This window comes from Hibiscus syriacus, unplaced genomic scaffold (assembly GCF_006381635.1).
Source record: "Hibiscus syriacus cultivar Baekdansim isolate YM2019G1 unplaced genomic scaffold, ASM638163v2 tig00111220_pilon, whole genome shotgun sequence".
NCBI lineage: Eukaryota > Viridiplantae > Streptophyta > Magnoliopsida > Malvales > Malvaceae > Hibiscus > Hibiscus syriacus.
In genome coordinates, this window is record NW_024063024.1 from 677,015 (window position 1) to 695,540 (window position 18,526).

General features: G+C 33.1%; 1 protein-coding gene and 2 pseudogenes across 1 annotated transcript; 2 read left to right on the plus strand and 1 right to left on the minus strand.

The window, feature by feature from the left end:
• Positions 1-2,974: 2,974 nt before the first annotated feature.
• LOC120156428 (uncharacterized protein At5g01610-like) lies at positions 2,975-4,961 on the plus strand. Its single transcript, XM_039167739.1, has 3 exons — positions 2,975-3,236; positions 3,675-3,729; positions 4,441-4,961. The coding sequence occupies exons 1-3, from the start codon at positions 3,135-3,137 to the stop codon at positions 4,818-4,820; spliced, it is 537 nt and encodes a 178-aa protein (XP_039023670.1). The 5' UTR covers positions 2,975-3,134; the 3' UTR covers positions 4,821-4,961.
• A 3,638-nt stretch (positions 4,962-8,599) lies between these two features.
• Positions 8,600-10,510, plus strand: LOC120156486 (annotated as a pseudogene).
• Positions 10,511-11,298: 788 nt separating this feature from the next.
• Positions 11,299-13,551, minus strand: LOC120156394 (annotated as a pseudogene).
• Between the last annotated feature and the right edge of the window lie 4,975 nt (positions 13,552-18,526).

Here is an 18,526-nt window from a genome sequence, read left to right on the forward strand (position 1 = left end):
ATATAAATAAATTAAATATTATTTTAGTGTCAAATTATAAATATTGAATTTATACCATATAAATTACTTGGTACATTATTAAAAGTAAAGCATTGTTTCGATTGTTTTTATTAGGTTTGGACGTATTTTTCTTCTTATTAATGTGATACTATAATTTTCTAAATGTATTTTTTAAAATTTTGTTTAAACTTCTTAAACAAAACTCAAGTGTTTGAATCACACCGTTTAATAAAAAATAATTACATTGTCTTATAATTCAATATTTTGAAAATTATAAATTTTCAAATTTTCAAATCCAATCCTGATTAATAAATAATTAATTATAAAATAATTTGATGAAGGGAATAATTTCAAAAAATTTAAATTTTTAATTTCAAAAATAAATTATTTTCGTATATTTTAAAAATTTAAATTTTTTCTATTTAAAAAATATCACTTAATAGTATTGGGAAAATATCAAAAATAAAATTATAATTATAATTGAGGGGGGTCAGATAAGTTATTTCCTATTAATTTAGCATGTCATGTCATCCCCTAACAATATTTCACGGTTGTTATCTATATTTTTTTATATAAAATTCGAAGCTTAATGTTTAATTTATAACTTTTAAAAATTCAATGGCAAATGATATTATTTTAATAAATTTAATGACCATTTATGAATTTTACTATATTTTTATATTAGTAATGTATATCAATATATATATATATCATTAATAGTACTGTTACTCACCCTAAACTCATCCTAATTTTAGAGTTTGATGTTAATATTATTATTTGAATTGCAATTATTTTAGAAGCTATTTTTAATATATATATATGCTGTGATTAGACTTTAATCTTAATTGTGGTCCCCGTAGATACTTTAGCAATTGTCATTTTCATGGAAAATGTGTGAAGCTTTCTAAAGTGTTTAGTCGTAGTAGTGGTGGGAAGATTTTAGCTAAATATATGTTTAGGGTCCCACCAAGACTTTTTAACTAACCATTTGTTCCACGACAACTTTTCTTCCACTCCAAATTTATTTCTTTCAATTATATAAAATATTATTCAATAGATTAATCCAAAAGACTTTTAAATTTCACAAGTAACGTTGAACACTTTAATTTTAAATTAATAATTCAAAATCACTTTTTAAAATATACCTTTCACAGCAACTAAAGATGAAGACGAGGATTTTTTATATCATAAATTTCAGTGACCCAGGTTGGGTTACTTTCATTATTGCATGTATATATGATAGTAATGCTAAGTGTGGTCCAATGATATCATAATTTGGGTGGAGTAGTATTTTAATAAGTGCATAGATATTGATATTACTTATTTAAGTTTTAAAAAGTAAATTTTTAACATTTAAAATTATTTTAATAAATCAAATCAATCAAAATATGATCAATAATAAGTAAAAATAAGGTAAAATTTCGATTAGTGATTGAATTTTCCATAATAGAGTGGGTTAGGGCAATGAGAGTTAGAAAGCATGATGTGACCTTTTAGTACAAAAGGGAAAATGCAACAGTTGAGACAAGAGGGGAAGTGTTAGGGTGTGTTGTCCTTTTCAACTTCAGTATTGGGTATTCATATCTGGTCTTATTCCTATCTTGTAATCTTCCCTAAAATAACTTTCATATTCGCTTCTTCACAGCCGCATTTAAGAATGCAGCGTTAAGATAATGCAACGATTGAAAAGCCTTTGGTTAATGGACAAGGCCCAATTGTTATATATATGGGCTCATGGAAAGGTTCAAATTAAAATGCATATGCTTTCCATTTAGGTTAGCATAATATTTAGCCTTTTGGAGGCAGCTCAGTACTATTATAACCAAGTTACTTCCTCCGTGAACCCATAGAATGACTTTAATAATTAAAAGAAGTGTTATTTTCTATTGAAATCTGGTTCAAGCAACTGCATTCCCAGACTGTGTATGTTGTTAATAATTAAGAAATATTATGAATATATACTATTTTGTATTCATCTTCGTACTATTAAAAAAATGTAAAACTTTCCGCAAAATGGTGTGGCGGCAGTTTCAGATCCTGTATACAAAACCAAGCCTAGTTTAGTCGCTGACCTCTATGGCGATTGGATCATGCCCTTATTGAAGGAAGTTACATTGCTACCTTTTATCATGTTAAATTACAGAGTTTAAGTTTTCTAATTTATAGCACATCTTTCTCAAGAAATACCCCCAGTAATGTTGTTTATCAGGGAAATGACCATCCAATTCAGTTGGTAGAGCACAAGACTCTTAATCTTGGGGTCGTGGGATCGAGTCCTACGGAGAATATTTCATAATTTGGAGGTCTCCTACAGAAACTGCTCTCAACCTAACGTTGAATTATCCCATTACATATGGGAATAAAGGTCATCTAATAATATTGTTTATCAGGAAAGGAGAGCAGATTCTTTTTTGTAAGAGAGACTTGGATTTACATAGTTTTTCAAAACTCTGCTAAAACAATGGTTGTCATTGTCAACTTTTGAGCTGGAAATTGAATAAAACTTGATCCCACCATGTGTGGCTATTGTCATCTTCTGATCATAACATCATCATATTATAATATTAGTAGCATAATTATTAAGCATCTTGCTCATAGAAAAAGGATTAAACTTGGAAAACTTTTACAATCTCTCCATCAATCACATTGTCATCTTTGTTTCCTTTTCCTTTCCAATCTTCTACCTTTTGGGTTGCTGAGAAAGTGACTGAAGTAGTAACATTGAAGGTTTTTTGTCCCACTAAAATAAATCTATAAGCTATCGCCTAATGGAATGGCTTAATTAGGAGCCAAATAAGCATTGAAATGGAGATTTTCAAGTTCATTTGAAAATAGGATAATTATTAGAAATTAAAATAAAAATGTTCAAATAGCAGAAAATCCGTGAAAAAGACAACAGATTAGCACAGTCACCGTCACCTTGCAAAATTACATCAACACCCTTCACAAGAATATAAATGCTCGAGAATCCCAATTTTCAAAAGACAGCCGCTTTTTTGTTCCACAGCTAGCATACGAGTATATTTGTCTGTAGCTTTTGGGATTTGTTCTTCCATCTCTGCGTTTCTTCTTCTTCTTAACTCGCTGAATAAAAAGGGTAAAGCTTTACTCTTTTAGTGAGGGAGGAGGAGGAAATGGAGAAAGCATTAACAAAAGTTGGGAGCTTGAAAGTTGGTGGGTTATGGATCTCAAAGAAAGCTGAGGAAGAGTTATCTAACATTACTGAAGATCTGTCTGTAAGTAAAGTTTTCTTCTGTGTTCTGTGTTCTGTGAAACTGGAGTTGCATTTTTGTGATCAGATTTATGTGTAGGACATGTAAAGATTGCATTACTGTGGAATCATTTCAAGCTGATTAAAGAGTTGTAGGACAAAGTTTGATTCAACAATGGATGTTTTATTTTCCTTTGATTGTATTACTGTAGTTATCAAGTACCAAAAGACAGGGATGGACTGAGGGGCACAAATGGGGCAGTCGCCCTGAAAATTTAAAATTAATATATATTTTATATTGAAATCTGTTGTAGTCCCATGGAATTTTATAAGTTCATCCCTTAATTTTGCCCTCCTAAATGTAGCATCATGCGTCCGTCCCTGTCGAAAGAGTTTCTGAGGTCTGATGTTAAAGTTGATACTCCTTTACCTTTTGGTTTCTCTGAAATGGTACTTGCTGCAGATTTTCTCGAGCACGGTTGAAGAGAAGGCGAAATGGGTTTTCAACAAGCTGAAAGGTAAAGAATTGTGTATGCTTAACCATGTTTGCTTGTATTAGTTAGTGTGATGAGGCATCGACCCGGTGGCGAGTAATTGTGTATTTTTTCGGTTAAGAAGAGCGGCCAATTGTTGTCTTCAAATGCTTTGCAATGCCTCATTTTGAGGCCTACCTTGGTTCGTGGAAGAAGATTCCGAGCACCAGTCTTTCTCTCCCATTCAACCATTACATTATGTTTGACGGTTAAGAAGAGCGACTGATTGTTTTCTTCAAATGCTTTGCAATGCCTAATTGCGAGGCCTACCTTAGTTCATAAAAGAAGACTCCGAGCATGAGTCTTTCCCTCCCATTCAACCATTACATTATGTTTACAGTTAAAATGACCGGCCGATTGTCGTCTTCAAATGCTTTGCAATGCCTAATTGCGAGGCCTACCTTGGTTCATGAAAGAAGATTCCGAGCACGAATCTTTCCCTCCCATTCAACCATTACATTATGTTTGACCATCCTGCTTGAATGAAGCAATGTATCCTCATTCCTGTGATTTTCAATCTGTGGTTAAAATCCTCACTTCTTGTCCTTCATTTCGAATAAATTTTTCTGGATGGTCTTTGTTTTGCACGATGCGTTATTAATTGAATCTTTCTTTTGAAAGTAATATTATGAACGTGCTGATTCTGCTTGGTTCTGCAAATTCTTTACCTATACTTTTGTTATGTTCTTCCTACAGGAAAGCCACTGAAAAGCTTGCCGGATCTCCTCCGAGAGTACAACTTACCGCCAGGCCTCTTTCCCCAGAACATCATCTGTTATGAATTCGACGTAACCAAGGCCAAGCTTGTTGTATACTTGTCCTCTCCATGTGAGGCCAGCTTCAAGGATTCCTCGGTTATAAGGTACGCGACGCGTGTGAAAGCGATTCTCCTTAGGGGAAAGCTCACAGGCATCGAGGGAATGAAGACAAAGGTCCTAGTTTGGGTTAAAGTCACGAGTGTGGCAATTGAAGGCTATAAATCCGACAAGGTGTGTTTCACTGCCGGAGTTAAGAAGTCGAGGCCAAAGGATGCATACGAAGCACCCCGGGATGCCGTCAGAGTTGAAGAATTTTGAGCACATGACATTCATCTCTGCTTATTTCTTTTGGGGGTATAGGGCATAGCTACTATATATATTATTGGGTTAAGATTACTGCTTATTTCAAGTTCGAGGACTTGATTTTCATTTTGTTTGAAATGAGACCAATTCCATTCGTCTAGTCTCTTTACTATAACTAATAACCTGATAAAAACAAGATCAAATTATTCCGAGTTAAAGTACAAAGACTGAACTTCAAATTTTAACATGGTAGAAGGACCAAAATCAAAACTCCACCTTCGTAATAACTGTCATGGTTTCAATAATTCAACAGCCATAAGCTTCTGGTTTCTGATTCAAAAAAACTGTTGGTATTTGAATATAAATTAGAAACTCCTGCTTGCCTGTTTTTTCAAATGATTGATGTCCCAAAAAGGTAAAAAATTGAACTGAGAAAAAATGTTAAATATGATTTTTTTGGGGGGTATAACCATTATTATCCCACTCATTGAATAACTATACCACTCACTGAATAACTAATCCAGGTTTGATATATTACTATGATGAATTTGCCTGTAGCTAGCGAAATCAAAGATACAATTAAATTGGAGAACTAAATTAACAGTTAGTGATCAAAATAAAAAAGTTAATATTAATGATCAAATTTATTAAAAATAGTAATTTGATAATCAAAGTAGAAAATAGACAATAGTTGAGAGAACCATGATATAATTTACCCTTTTATCTATCTCATACTTTATTTTTATCAAATATCTATTTCATATCAACTATTATTTTTTATATGAAAAGTAAATTTTATTACTAAATTTAGTTATAGAATTATTTAAATATTTTTATTTTTTAATTTATCATTGGTATCCGAATTGACCGATTAATCTAAATTGGGTTTTGCAGAGGCCCCTTATAAGGTCTATCATTCCAATCCAGTTTACTTCATTCGCAAATACTAGGGTTCAAACTCCTAACATTGCTTAAGGAATCTAGTGTCTCATCTCACTAGACCAACTGACTATAGATGTATATAAAATATTTTTGTTGAATAGTATGGGTGATTACAGAGGTAGTATGTGTTTAGAATATTTCTTAGTCATTGACAACGCAAATATATCCTGCAGACGTAATTGTTTGAACATAGGACCTCTAGAGAGAACAATGCTCATTTTAACCACTAAGATCATTTAAAGGGTTATTAATATATAAAATAGGGTAAATTACAAGTTCAATACCTAAATTATTGTTTTTGTTTTGTTTTGGTACCTAAACTTTATTTTTTTTCAAAACTATACCTAACGTTTAGTTTAGATTTCAATTTGGTACCCCACCGTTAAAAACTTAACGATAATGTTGATGTGTCACCATAAGGTAATGCCACGTCATCATTAAAAGAAATCACATCAGCAGTTCTATTAATTTTTTCATGACGAGTACCAAATTGAAACCTAAACTAAATGTAAGGTACAATTTTGAAAAAAAAATAAAGTTTAGGTACTAAAATAGAATAAAATTAATAATTTAGATACTAAACGTATAATTTATCCTATAAAATATTAGTACAAGTGGATGCGGCTTATGTATATTCCAGTGTCGTGCTTTCGCATAGCAACTCCGAAGGAGAAATTAGGATGGTGAGGCAGCTTTTATGAAGGATTTTTGAATTGGAAATTTCTCCATTGCGGTAGCTCTGTCGTTATTGGCCTCGCTCTAATTTCTCCCACCTTCTGTGTTCTGGTCTTTCCTTTTCTTCATCGTCGTCGCGTGTCCCTGCCATGGACTGTTGTTTGATCTCTTTAAACGCTTCTTTCGCTGCTTTCACTCCTTCCTTGGGTTACTTCCCACTTATTTCATTAGGATCTTCACTCGTGATGGAATAACTCTTCAAGTGAAGTTGGACGCATGCATGAACAAGAACCAACAGAAACTTAGTGACGGCTGCATGTGAATTATAAGTTACTACTTTAACTGCTTCTGTGTAATAAAGATGGCTTCCATTACGTAATTGAAATTATCAAAGCTCATTATCAAGTAAAACGAAGACACATCGCCATGGTTGTCGGCTATATGTCGGAAGATGGTGGCTGCCTCATTTCTAAATGACTGCATAATCTCCAAATGCTGTCAGCCACACAAAAGCTATAAAAACGAGCTTCTTCGATCCACTTTATTTTGCTTGGAACATAATTTTCTCCTCTCCAGCAAGCTCTAATGCAAATATATACTGAAGATAAATGCACGAATGAACAGGGACTGAGCTAGATTTAACAATGGGAGGAACAAAGATTTATTAAATATTTAAATTAAAAAATTATTAGGAACAAAGACTTTAATTGATTAATATTTAAACTAAAAGTACCTAAAATGAGATTATATCAAAATATTCAGAAGGGTTAAGAGTCTATTTAAAATATTTAAGTCAAAAAAATTAAGAGGGACAAAGGCCTTAATTGATTGATATTTAAACTAAAAGTACCTAAAATGTTATCATACCAAATACCCTTGGTGAGAGCAATTGCGGGACTTTGTGCCAAAGTCTAGGGAAGTCTCACGTACCGGCAGTTTAATATACTGTTAAGAATATGTGTTATCGGAAATGTTATTAATTTTTTTAATATTTTTAATAAAAAGTTATCTAAAATATTATTATTTTTATTAGAAATGTTATTATTAGGCGTTTTATCAGGTTTATTAACATATCCGGTAAAACGTTACTTAAAATATTATTTTTTTTACTGAAAAATGTTAATATTTGACATTTTACCAGAAATATTAAAAAACATTAATGTTTTAGGTAAAAAAATAATATTTTACCGAAAATATTTAAAAAATAATAATATTTCATGTAACATATTTTTTTAACCGTATATTAAGAATGTAATACGGTAAAATTTCTGCAAAGTCTAGTTCATCGAGTTCTAGAAAGTCTATGGCGAAACAAACGCCGTAGCAGATTTCATAGTCAAGATGGACTCTTCCTTAGATTGATCTGCTATTATTTTATCGTCATACTCACAACAACTCCTTTATATTTTAAGTAAGGACTTGGAAGTATCTAGTATTTTAAAAAGAAATTATTTAATCAACTAATAATAATATTTAATTCATTAACAATATTCAAACATATTTAAATGTTTAATATATTTTAATTTATAGATACATTATATCAAAAAAATATAAAAAAGAAAGGTAAAATCAAATTACATTAATCACACATTTTGTAATCCTAATTTCAAGTCTATAAAACCACCGACTGACCAACTAATCTTGACCCCCTCTTTTTAAGCTAATAACATCGCCAACTCTATCATCAAGATTCAAAGCCTTTGGCTTAATTTGAGTAATTAATAAGTTTAATATGATATTATCAATCATATTAAAATTCTTTTTATTTAAAATGTTACATATAAATTATATTTTTATTATTTACTCGTAATTATATATAAAAATAAATTTTATTATAATTTAAATCTAAAATTTCAATAAAAAATTTTAATCCAACAAAGTTTGTTTACAAAGCTGAGCTTTTAACTTCCATTAAAGCTTGCAGTTTGCACCTCTAAGTAGTGGCAGAACCGGGGTTTCAAAAGTCGTCGGGGAGACAAAAGTAAGTTCACTTGTGCAAATAGGCCATTATGGGTTGGCGCTATTACACTTCCAGTACCAGGAGAAACAAAGACAGTATAAATACAAAGGAAAAAGCAAAGCTTTTTAAGTCTATGTGGCGTGGACTTTTTGATGTACTGAATTTATTGTCTCAGATCCATTTTCCGATACCAAAAGCGAAACTTTGAAACACACAACCGAATTTAAGACAAGACTTTATTTTTTGTTTTGTCCTTTTTAATGAATGAAAGCCAAGAGCAGAAGCCGTCAGCTCAGCCGTCGAAAGCGGTGGTTACGGCGGCTTCACGGCCTACGATTTCTCCCCCACCCCTTCCTTTCACGGAGACGTCTTTCAACGGTGGAGCAGGCATGATGGGCTTTAGTCCGGGTCCTATGACTCTTGTTTCCAACTTCTTCTCCGACTCCGACGAGTTTAAGTCGTTTTCTCAGTTGCTTGCCGGTGCCATGGCTTCGCCAACTGCTGAGAAAAGACCCAACTTTTCTCCTGTTACTACCACCGAAAGACAGGGTGGTGTCACCGGCTCTGGAGGTGGAGGTGACGATACAGGGTTGCGGTGCAGACAGAATCAACGGGCTGGTTTAATGATAGCTCAACCGTCATCGATGTTTACAGTGCCGGCGGGGCTGTGCCCGGCGAGCTTGTTGGAGTCTCATGGTTTTAGTGTGTTTTCACCTGGTCCCCAGGTAGTTTTAAAATCTCAATTTGTTAAATACAGTTAAGTGGAAGTTAATTTTAGCATCTGTTGGTGTTTTTCATAACTAAGACAATGTCGGATTTGTAATTTATTCAGCTTGCGCATCGCATTGGAAGATTGATCGATCGATAAGGATAATGTAAAAAAGAAAACCCTTTTAAGAATCGAACTCGAAGCTTAGAATCCATGGCGGTATGCTTATAGAAATTAACCGATTTTCACTATATATGAACTATATAGGGACCTTTCGGAACGACGCACCAGCAGGCGCTTGCGCAGGTCACCGCACAGGCACATTCTGGATATTCGTTTGCACCTACTGCATCTTCGGCATCGGTTGTCAGTGTGACAATGAACCAGCAGATGCCACATCATTCGACTTTTACTGTGAAAGAACCATCAGATGCATGCCAATCTGACCATGGATCCCAACCTGCTTCATTTGTTATAGATAAGCCTGCTGATGATGGGTACAACTGGCGGAAGTACGGGCAGAAACAGGCAAAAGGGAGTGAGTTTCCGAGAAGTTATTATAAGTGCACGAATCCTGGTTGTCCAGTGAAGAAGAAGGTAGAGAGATCGATAGATGGCCAACTTACTGAAATCATTTACAAAGGGCAGCATAACCATCAACCTCGGCCTCCAAATAAGCGTGGGAAAGATACCAGAAGCATAAATGGACATGCAGTTAACCAGGGGAATTCCGTATCAACTAGCCAACTTCAGAGTGGCAATTCATACATAATGATGTCTAAGGACCAAGAATCTAGCCAAGCTACTGGGACGAGTGACAGTGAGGAAGCTGGTGAGAATGAAGTTGTAGATGAAAATGATGAAGATGAAACTTACCCCAAAAGACATGCCTAAAAAATTATATATTCGTATTATATACTCAGTTTAGTCCTTGAGGGAATGCTTTCTTCAACAAAATTTCTTTCTTTATATGCAGGACAGAAATCAGGGTCACGGAGCCAGCTTCTTCACATCAGACTCTGACGGAGCCTAGAATTATTGTGCAGACGACTAGCGAAGTTGATCTCTTGGATGATGGCTATAGGTGGCGAAAGTATGGACAGAAAATTGTCAAAGGCAATCCTCATCCAAGGTAATGCCTCCATGTTGATTGTTTTTGCTGTTACTTCACATATTATGTTGTGATATATATTTATTTTAACCATTGCTGATGCATCTTTTTGATTCTACAGAAGCTACTATAAATGTACAACCCCGGGATGCAACGTCCGTAAGCATGTTGAGAGGGCTTCGACAGATCCCAAAGCTGTTATAACAACATACGAGGGAAAACATAATCATGATGTACCGGCTGCCAAAACAAGGGGTAAATGCTCACGTGCGGTAGACTTAACATACGGCGGTTTTATTATTATTTAAATAATAAAATCTATAAAAAATTACCAGAAATATTATTATTTCTATTGGTTTTGTTATTATTGGACGTTTTACCGGATTTGGTAAGTTTTATTATTATTGGGCATTTTTACCGGAAATGTTAAAAAATTGATGTTTTAGGTAAAAATAATAATATTTTAAGTAATTTTTTTTACTAGTTTTGTTATTTAAATAATAACAAAAACGGTATTACCTTATTTTAGCCTTATTTTAAGGTGCCGTACTGTAGAACTTCCCAAAACAAGGAGCCACGACACAACCAACAGTAATGCTTCACATGCAACAATGGGAAACATACTGCCCGAGAGGCATAGTCGACAACCTGAGCACGTCTACGGTTAAAAGAAGAGCAAATAACATAAAACAACTATGGAAGGTAAAATCTGTCATATTTTCCTAAGTTTTTTATTCACACTCACGGATGATGTTTTAATGGAGGCCATCCACTCAACTGATATGATATACGAAAGAAAGAAAAATGAAAAAGGGAAACATAAGACAGAAGTCAGTTTGGAACAAATTCATTATCAGGATTGAATCGAGGCGATGTTGTTGTTGCTTGTAAACTAGTACAGTGAGCATATTGTGTTTGGTTCTACCATTCCATGCATTCTTTTGTACATGGAAATACTGAATCAATGTTGTTTGACATGATTTCGAGCCAATATGATCTCGAGAATTCTCGAGTTGCAGCCTGCTTTATTTTGTTTAGCATGAAACAATCTGTCTGTGACCGAAGGAGTTGTAAATGTTAAGATTTAATACAGTCTAATTGGAATGAAGAACCCTTATAACAGCTTTTGATGCGAAGATTCTCTGGTATTTACTGGTGAAGATATAGAAATTACAGTGGCAACAGCAGTATAAAATGAATGAATGAATACAGGTATACATGGTTTAGATGGCAGTTAGAATTTACCCACAAATTTCACTTTTTTTTACAAAAAATGAAAATTTTCACATATTTCTTTATGAAGACAAAAATCCTCTTTCATTTTCAAAAAAATAAGAAAAAAATATAAAAAAATGCCAGAACTGTTGGCTTTATAAGCAAGAAATCTTCCTGGTGTCTGTTCATCAAATTGAACTGTCTTCTTGACTGGTTACAATGGTGGGAATTTGGCCATGATTTACAAAATCAATCTGATTCAAGCGTAAACAGCACAAAGCTTGCTCTGGGAGCTCCTCTGGTTTATTTGCCTGTCATTGTTTACCAACATGCAAATGTGATCAAGTTCTTTGATACTGATCGGTTTGGTTTGGTTCGGTTAAGATAAAATCAAAGAGAAGTTTACCTGGATGGTTAAACCCAGATTTACTATCCCAAACTGCATGCGGTCGATAAACGATTCAAGTCCTTTCCTAGATATGTAGCTAAAACGGTGTATATCTATATCAATCTCGAAGTAGTTCTCCCCCTGGATGGTGTATCAATGATTCGGGTGAGTGCCTGATACAAATATGTTTGATATTTTAAAACATTTCAGAATAGATTACCTGATAGAAACTGTGTTGAGGACGTGAAAGCACTGGTTTATCGTTATAAGCTTGAATCAGCTTCTTTTCAGTATTACCAATTTGGAGGTCGTCAGGATTAACTAACCCTGCCATAATCTTTAGCCTCTCTCTGAATGGAACAATGGACTCTTTGGCAAACCCTCTAATCCTTTCCATGTCATCATCGATAAATTTCTGCAACGGAGTTTTTAGCTCGAGGATTCGATTAGAATGTTTTGAAGTTCGTAATTAAACCGAGGAAATTGATTACCTTTATGCTTTCTTGGAATTGAGGGGTATATCTTCTTCAAAAGTATCCGACACCTTGAAATATAAGACAAGGCTCAAGCCTTCCCCATCAGCATCACCGAGAAACACATTGGCAGGATAAGTTGGCACCTGCAAGAAGAAACACCGAAACGACTTAAGCGATCGAAATCGACAGAGGTTGTCATGTGAGATAATGCAAAGAGACATGAGATCAAAGAGAGGAATAATGACCTGTATATTAACAATCAAAAGTGCAGGCACAATATCATGTGGTTTCACTTTTGGCAATTCAAGGTGCTCTGCAATGTGGTTAATCTTTCTCGGGCAGACGAATAAATCGACCCCTATCGGTACATACGGGCTATAATCCGGAGCAGGGGCCTTTTGTTTATCACTGCAAATGATATATGAGATATGAGGAAGCATTGGATTAAGAGTTGGTTGTGTATCAATAGTAGGGAACTATAATGGCTTGCCTAAAGAAAGTCGGTCCACGGAGCTTAAAAACCGATGGTGAAACCTGTGACCATGTTCCTGGACTTCCCTTCTCTCCCGAGTTAAGGATTAGAGTTCCGGCTCGGGGACGGTATAAGTAATTGTCAGTTCCACCTGTTGAATGTAGATTCGTTAATTTTGTGATCCGATTCATTGATACAACATTGCGTTATTAGTTCACATTCCAAGAACACACGGAGTGGTGCCTGCAGGCTTGATTCGATTTGATACGGTTATGTCGAGAATCAAGTGAATTACCTCCGAATATACTACGGCAATCGTCGTCGGGCTCGGACTCCATAATGCTAACCGAATCGAACCATACTTCATCTTGGCATTTCCCATCGGAAGAAATCTGACTCTGGTTATATTGTAGCTGGGTCACATGAAATGACATGTTAGACATCTCGGTGGTCGAAGCGCCATTATCGTATTCGACGTCAACGAATTCGCTCACGGTGTAATCGGTGATTTCGGCATCACTCATGCTATTCCTGCATAAAACATATTATCTATATAAAATACAAATAAAATATGTGATAATTTAAACTTTTAAAAAGGAACGACTGCCCCTGTGGCTCCATCCCTACCTGCATACATCAGGGATGGGACGGGGAATCTTGGCCGATATCCTTCCGCGCTTGCTCAACCCAAAGTGTCGTTTATGCGGCCTAGGTATGGTGGCCACTTGACCGTACACCGAGGCGCATCCACCCATTGTGTCGGACAGTAAAGTGCTTGAGCAGCTTAACAAGATGATCACTGTCCAAACTGAGGAGAGAGAAAGGTTAAAATCCCGGCATGGACGAGGAACATAAGTCCCGTCTTCCTTTCTCTCTCTCTTATGTGTGTGTTGTGTCCCCCTGTCTTAGTTTGTGTTTTTTTATTTATTTAAATTTCGATCAGAGATCGAAAACAATGGGGAAGATGGGGGAAATTGGAGGGATTATGGAGACATAGTCTCTCCGTTATAAGCGGATCCTTGATTTGAAGAAACTCCCGTTTTAAATCCCCTCCCTCTGTTTCTCTTCCCCCCCACGTTCTGTTTTCTGGTTTCTGTTTGGTTTCCAATCCATTCCCTCTCTCTTTTTTCTCCTCTTTACTATTTTTCTTCTTTTTGTTTCTATTCTTCCCCCGAGATTTCGCGGGCTTTTACCGCTCTTGTCTCATCTTACGTGGCCTTGTCGTTGATTATTAGGCTTACGAAGAGGATTAAATTAAAAATTAAGACATAATTAAAGTTTTAAATACTAACTTAATTAATCTTAACCAATACTTGTAATTATATTTATTCAGCGATGGAGTCAAATTTTCTTTAATAGTAATTGATATTTGATTTATTATAAATTAAATATTATAAAATTTTATTTAAACTAATATTTTATTCATTTATAATAAAGATGTGAACATTCCATTTTATTTAGGAAATTTAACATTTTACTTTACTAACATTTTATCTTAATTCGAATCCAATATTTTAGAGTTTTATCTACAGAGACGACCATTTTAATTTAATTCGTTCTATTCGTAATATTATGATTCAAACTTCATACCTTATCTAAAGAATTTAATACTTCATCCTACTAATTAATTATATTTTTGGCTATATATTAATTATAATCGTAATTTTATTTATGTATTATACCGGTGGATTATGATAATGGAATATATGTAATAAAAGAATAATAGTATAAAATCAAATAATAAAAATTGGTTTAGAGTTAATTAAAATATATGATATAAAGTTTAAGGAAAAGCATGTCTTCGAAATCAGCTTTGTTTAACTTATAATGTATGTACACATACCAACTATTCCACCAAATGAAATTATTCAGATAATTATGGTTTAATAAAGAATGATATAATTCTAATGGTATTGTCACTAACATTAATTAATTATCAACAAAGAGTTTTTATTAGCAAACAACAAATGGCATTAGATAATAATCTATAAACAATTGGACAATTGGCCATTTTAACTAAACAACTGCTAACGGAATTATTTAAAAAAATTGAATTATATATATTATAAATAAATGTCTTTAAAAGGTTAAAATTTTATTATATCTTTTTTATTTGTTTGTAAATGAAATAATAAATTATTATTTTATATTTGTAATTGAATTTAAATAAAATTTAATATTAATTAATAATTTAAATCAAGTCAAATTTTCAAAATATTTGTTCAAGTTCTGATGTGAAAAAAACTAATATTTTTTTATCAAAATATGATTAATCTTTTTTTTTTATAAGTGGAATGGATTGTCTGAGATTAAATTTTGGATCTAATATCATCAGAATTAAAATAACGCTCCTTATCAAAACTAAACACATTTCCTGTTTAATCAAAACAGGAAAAAAATTAATGATCAAATTTAAAAATTTTATAATGATTAAAACAAAAATAAAACCAAAATTGAATGATAAAATTTGTAATTTCTACATTTATGAACCACGGACACGAGAAGCATGATCAATTATTTATACACAAAAAGGAGGGCTGTCTCTCTTCTCCTGCCCTATTTGTCACAAAACATGTTAATCATATAAACATTAATTAAAACTGATTAAAGGCTCTTCATGCATACAAATGCAGGCGAATGGTTTCTAAAGTATGAACTTTGGCCCACGCAAACCATACTTAAAATTAATTAATTAATTAATTTCTGATTTTGTCCTTTGATTTAGTGCAGTAATCATTTGAGAAAAAATAATGATGGGTTTTAAATATTGAAGCCACATTTATTGAAGTATGGTGAAGTAGTTGAGCCACAAAGGCTAACAGGGCTTTTGTTTTATATGTTTAATTTTGTCTCCTTCTCACCAACCTAGGAAAGTATTTGCTTTCACTACTCAACTTTTGTTTTAGTTTCAATTTAAAAATGGATAAAGTACACAAATGGTTTCTCGATTACATGTCGTTATTTTGTTGAGTCCTCTAACTATTAAGAGTTATAAAGTGGTCCCTCGACTATAAGCCATTGGTTCGTGGAGTTACTCGACTATTAAAAGTTATAAGATGATCGGTCGGCTATTCATATGTTCTAAATTCATCATTTTATGTTAAAATATTGATGGTCGTTTGAGTTGGATGTTAACCAATGTTGACTGAGATATTATAAAATTATATTTTAATGATATCTATTGACATGTCGTTACTTTTAAGCACTGATTCGATTATATGATATCTAAAGCACTGGCTCAACGTGATAATGTAAACGGGGACTCGGTCCACAAATACACCTCAAACGATTATGAGATCAAATTTTATCACATCTCAGTCAACAAGTTAATGTCTAGCTCAAAAGACTGTTAATTTTTTTAATGAAAAATAATGAGGTTGGAACATATAAATAATCGAGTGACCATTTTGTAACCTTTAATAGTTAGATGACTCAAAAAAGCAATGTCCTATAGTTAGTTGACTATTTTACAACTTTATCCTTTAAAAATTGATTCGTTGAACTATTAATAATAAGACGCTGTGACAGTTTGGTGTCAATGTGTGCAAATATAATATTTTAGTTTGCGTATTGATCTTATTACTAAAGTTAAAATGTTTCAATTTTAGATAGTGAACTTTAATTTACATACCCATTTAGTCATTATCTGTTAATTGTTGTCGTCGTCAATCAATCACAATCCATCTTTGATTATTATTCGCAAAAAGATCGATATAAAAGCGTTTGTATTTCACTTATCTCTCTTCTCCTTGGATTGATTTTGCATGAAACTCACTTAAAATTAAAGAAAAACAATCTAATAGTTCGACATTCTAATGCTCTAGTTTGAGGGTTTTTATTGATTTTGATGGATTTAAGGAGATTGTCTGAAAATTCAAATAGTGATAAACATTTATTTAAGAAGACCATTAACTTACATTGAAACTAGTCTTATCGGACGAGTGTCAAAAGATATTATGGTATTAAAATGATAAATCTTCATATTGATTTTTATTGATTTTAAATGGGTTCGTTGAAAATAAATTTGAGAAGAATAAAAAGGTGTGAAATGAAAACATTTTGATATTGATTTTGTTGCGAGTGATGACTAATGACAGGCGCAATTGATTGGACAACGGTGATTTTTGACTGATAATAACTAGATTGGTATGTAAAATAAAATTTTGTGACAAAATGAATATACAAAAGTTATGAAAAAAAAGAACATATCATCACATTATTAATGATTTAACAATCTAATACTTACATTGAATATTAAAATAAAATTTAATAATGAAATTAAAACAATTAAAAATTCAATGATAAAATTGATACAGAACATATAATACAATAACATTTGGTGTAGTTTATCCTATATACAATTTACTCCTTTCAAGATTCAATTCAAACTTCGTCGCTGACGTCAATGAGTTTGCCCTCCAACTTCATTAATGCAGAAATGAGCCCACACTGTTTACACATGAATAATTGCAGAAGAAAATGATGAAAGGTTGTGTTTGTACAAATACATGCAATAAAAACCCTTTCACTCTGTTTTCCTTAGACTGTGAAAGAGAGTGGCCTCCTTTGATATTTCGTTTAGATAAATGTTACAATACGAGACCAATTACCACATTTTCATAGATACCTTCAAATTTGTCCATAACATGTTTTCCATTATCAAACCCTTTTCTGTTTCATTGTTTCTATATCTAATTGATAAGATTTTTTGTTTAGTGGTCAGAAAAAATTAACCCCGTAATTTAATGACTAAAAAGTTAGTTTACTCAAAAAATTAAAGTTAAAAGTTAAAAAAAAAGTAGGGTCTTGAAGGTAAAAAACCAATCTTTCTCATGCTGTTATTACGGGGCCAGCCGGCAAATCAAAGATTTGAGTTGTGAGACAAATCTTATTGCCAAGCAAAGAGCTTTACAAAAGAAACCCATCTTCTTCAGCTTCCTCGTTCTTTTATTTCCTTCCACACTTTCCATTTTTTTAATTTCTTTTATTAGGCACGTGAGAGTTTAACTATAAAAAAAGAAAGTGTAATGCTGCATTTGTTTGCTTGGGTGGTCTAGTTGAAATGAGTGATTTTTATTTTCCCTCGGAAAATGAGGGAAAGTGTAAGAAACTGTTTACGAGGGAATTAGAATATGTGAAAGAATTGAAATCTGTCAGGAATTAGAATCCAATTTCATATTCTGTTTGATTGGCAGGAAATAGAATTGGAATCCAATTCCATACTTTGTCAGGAATTGAAATTTGACCATACTACCCTCATCAATCTTTTGGTAACTTATTCATATATTGAATAAAAATATTTTTTTATTATTTCGGATCGGGTCGGGTTTCTAATTCATATATTCGGGTCGGGTCAGGTAAAACTTTATTTTGATCGGGTCGGATTTTTAATTCATAAAAGTATGGAATTTGATTCTAATTTTATTTTCTGCCAATCAAATAGAATATGGAATTGAATTCCAATTCTTGACAGATTTTAATTCCTTCACAGATTCTAATTCACTCATAAATATTTCAGCGAACCAAATGTCACATAAGAAAAAAAAACCCACCAGAATTTGACTTCCACTTCCTTCTCTGTTTTTGTTGTACTTTTTCTGGAACCGTAACATTTCGGGCAGAGGAAACGAGGAAGCATGGGTGGCAGCTTCCTTATCATCCACTCCGTGTTTGTTATTTTGAGTCTTTGTTGTTTTAAATTCTGGGTAATTTTCAAAGATTTCATTTTTTTTTTGAACTTATATTTGTGAAAGCATTACTCATGCGACATAAG

Coding starts and splice junctions, on each gene's coding strand:
- LOC120156428 (XM_039167739.1), top strand. CDS start 3,135: ATGGAGAAAGCATTAACAAAAGTTGGGAGCTTGAAAGTTGGTGGGTTA. Junction 3,237..3,674: donor ACATTACTGAAGATCTGTCT/GTAAGTAAAGTT, acceptor TACTTGCTGCAG/ATTTTCTCGAGCACGGTTGA. Junction 3,730..4,440: donor GGTTTTCAACAAGCTGAAAG/GTAAAGAATTGT, acceptor TTCTTCCTACAG/GAAAGCCACTGAAAAGCTTG.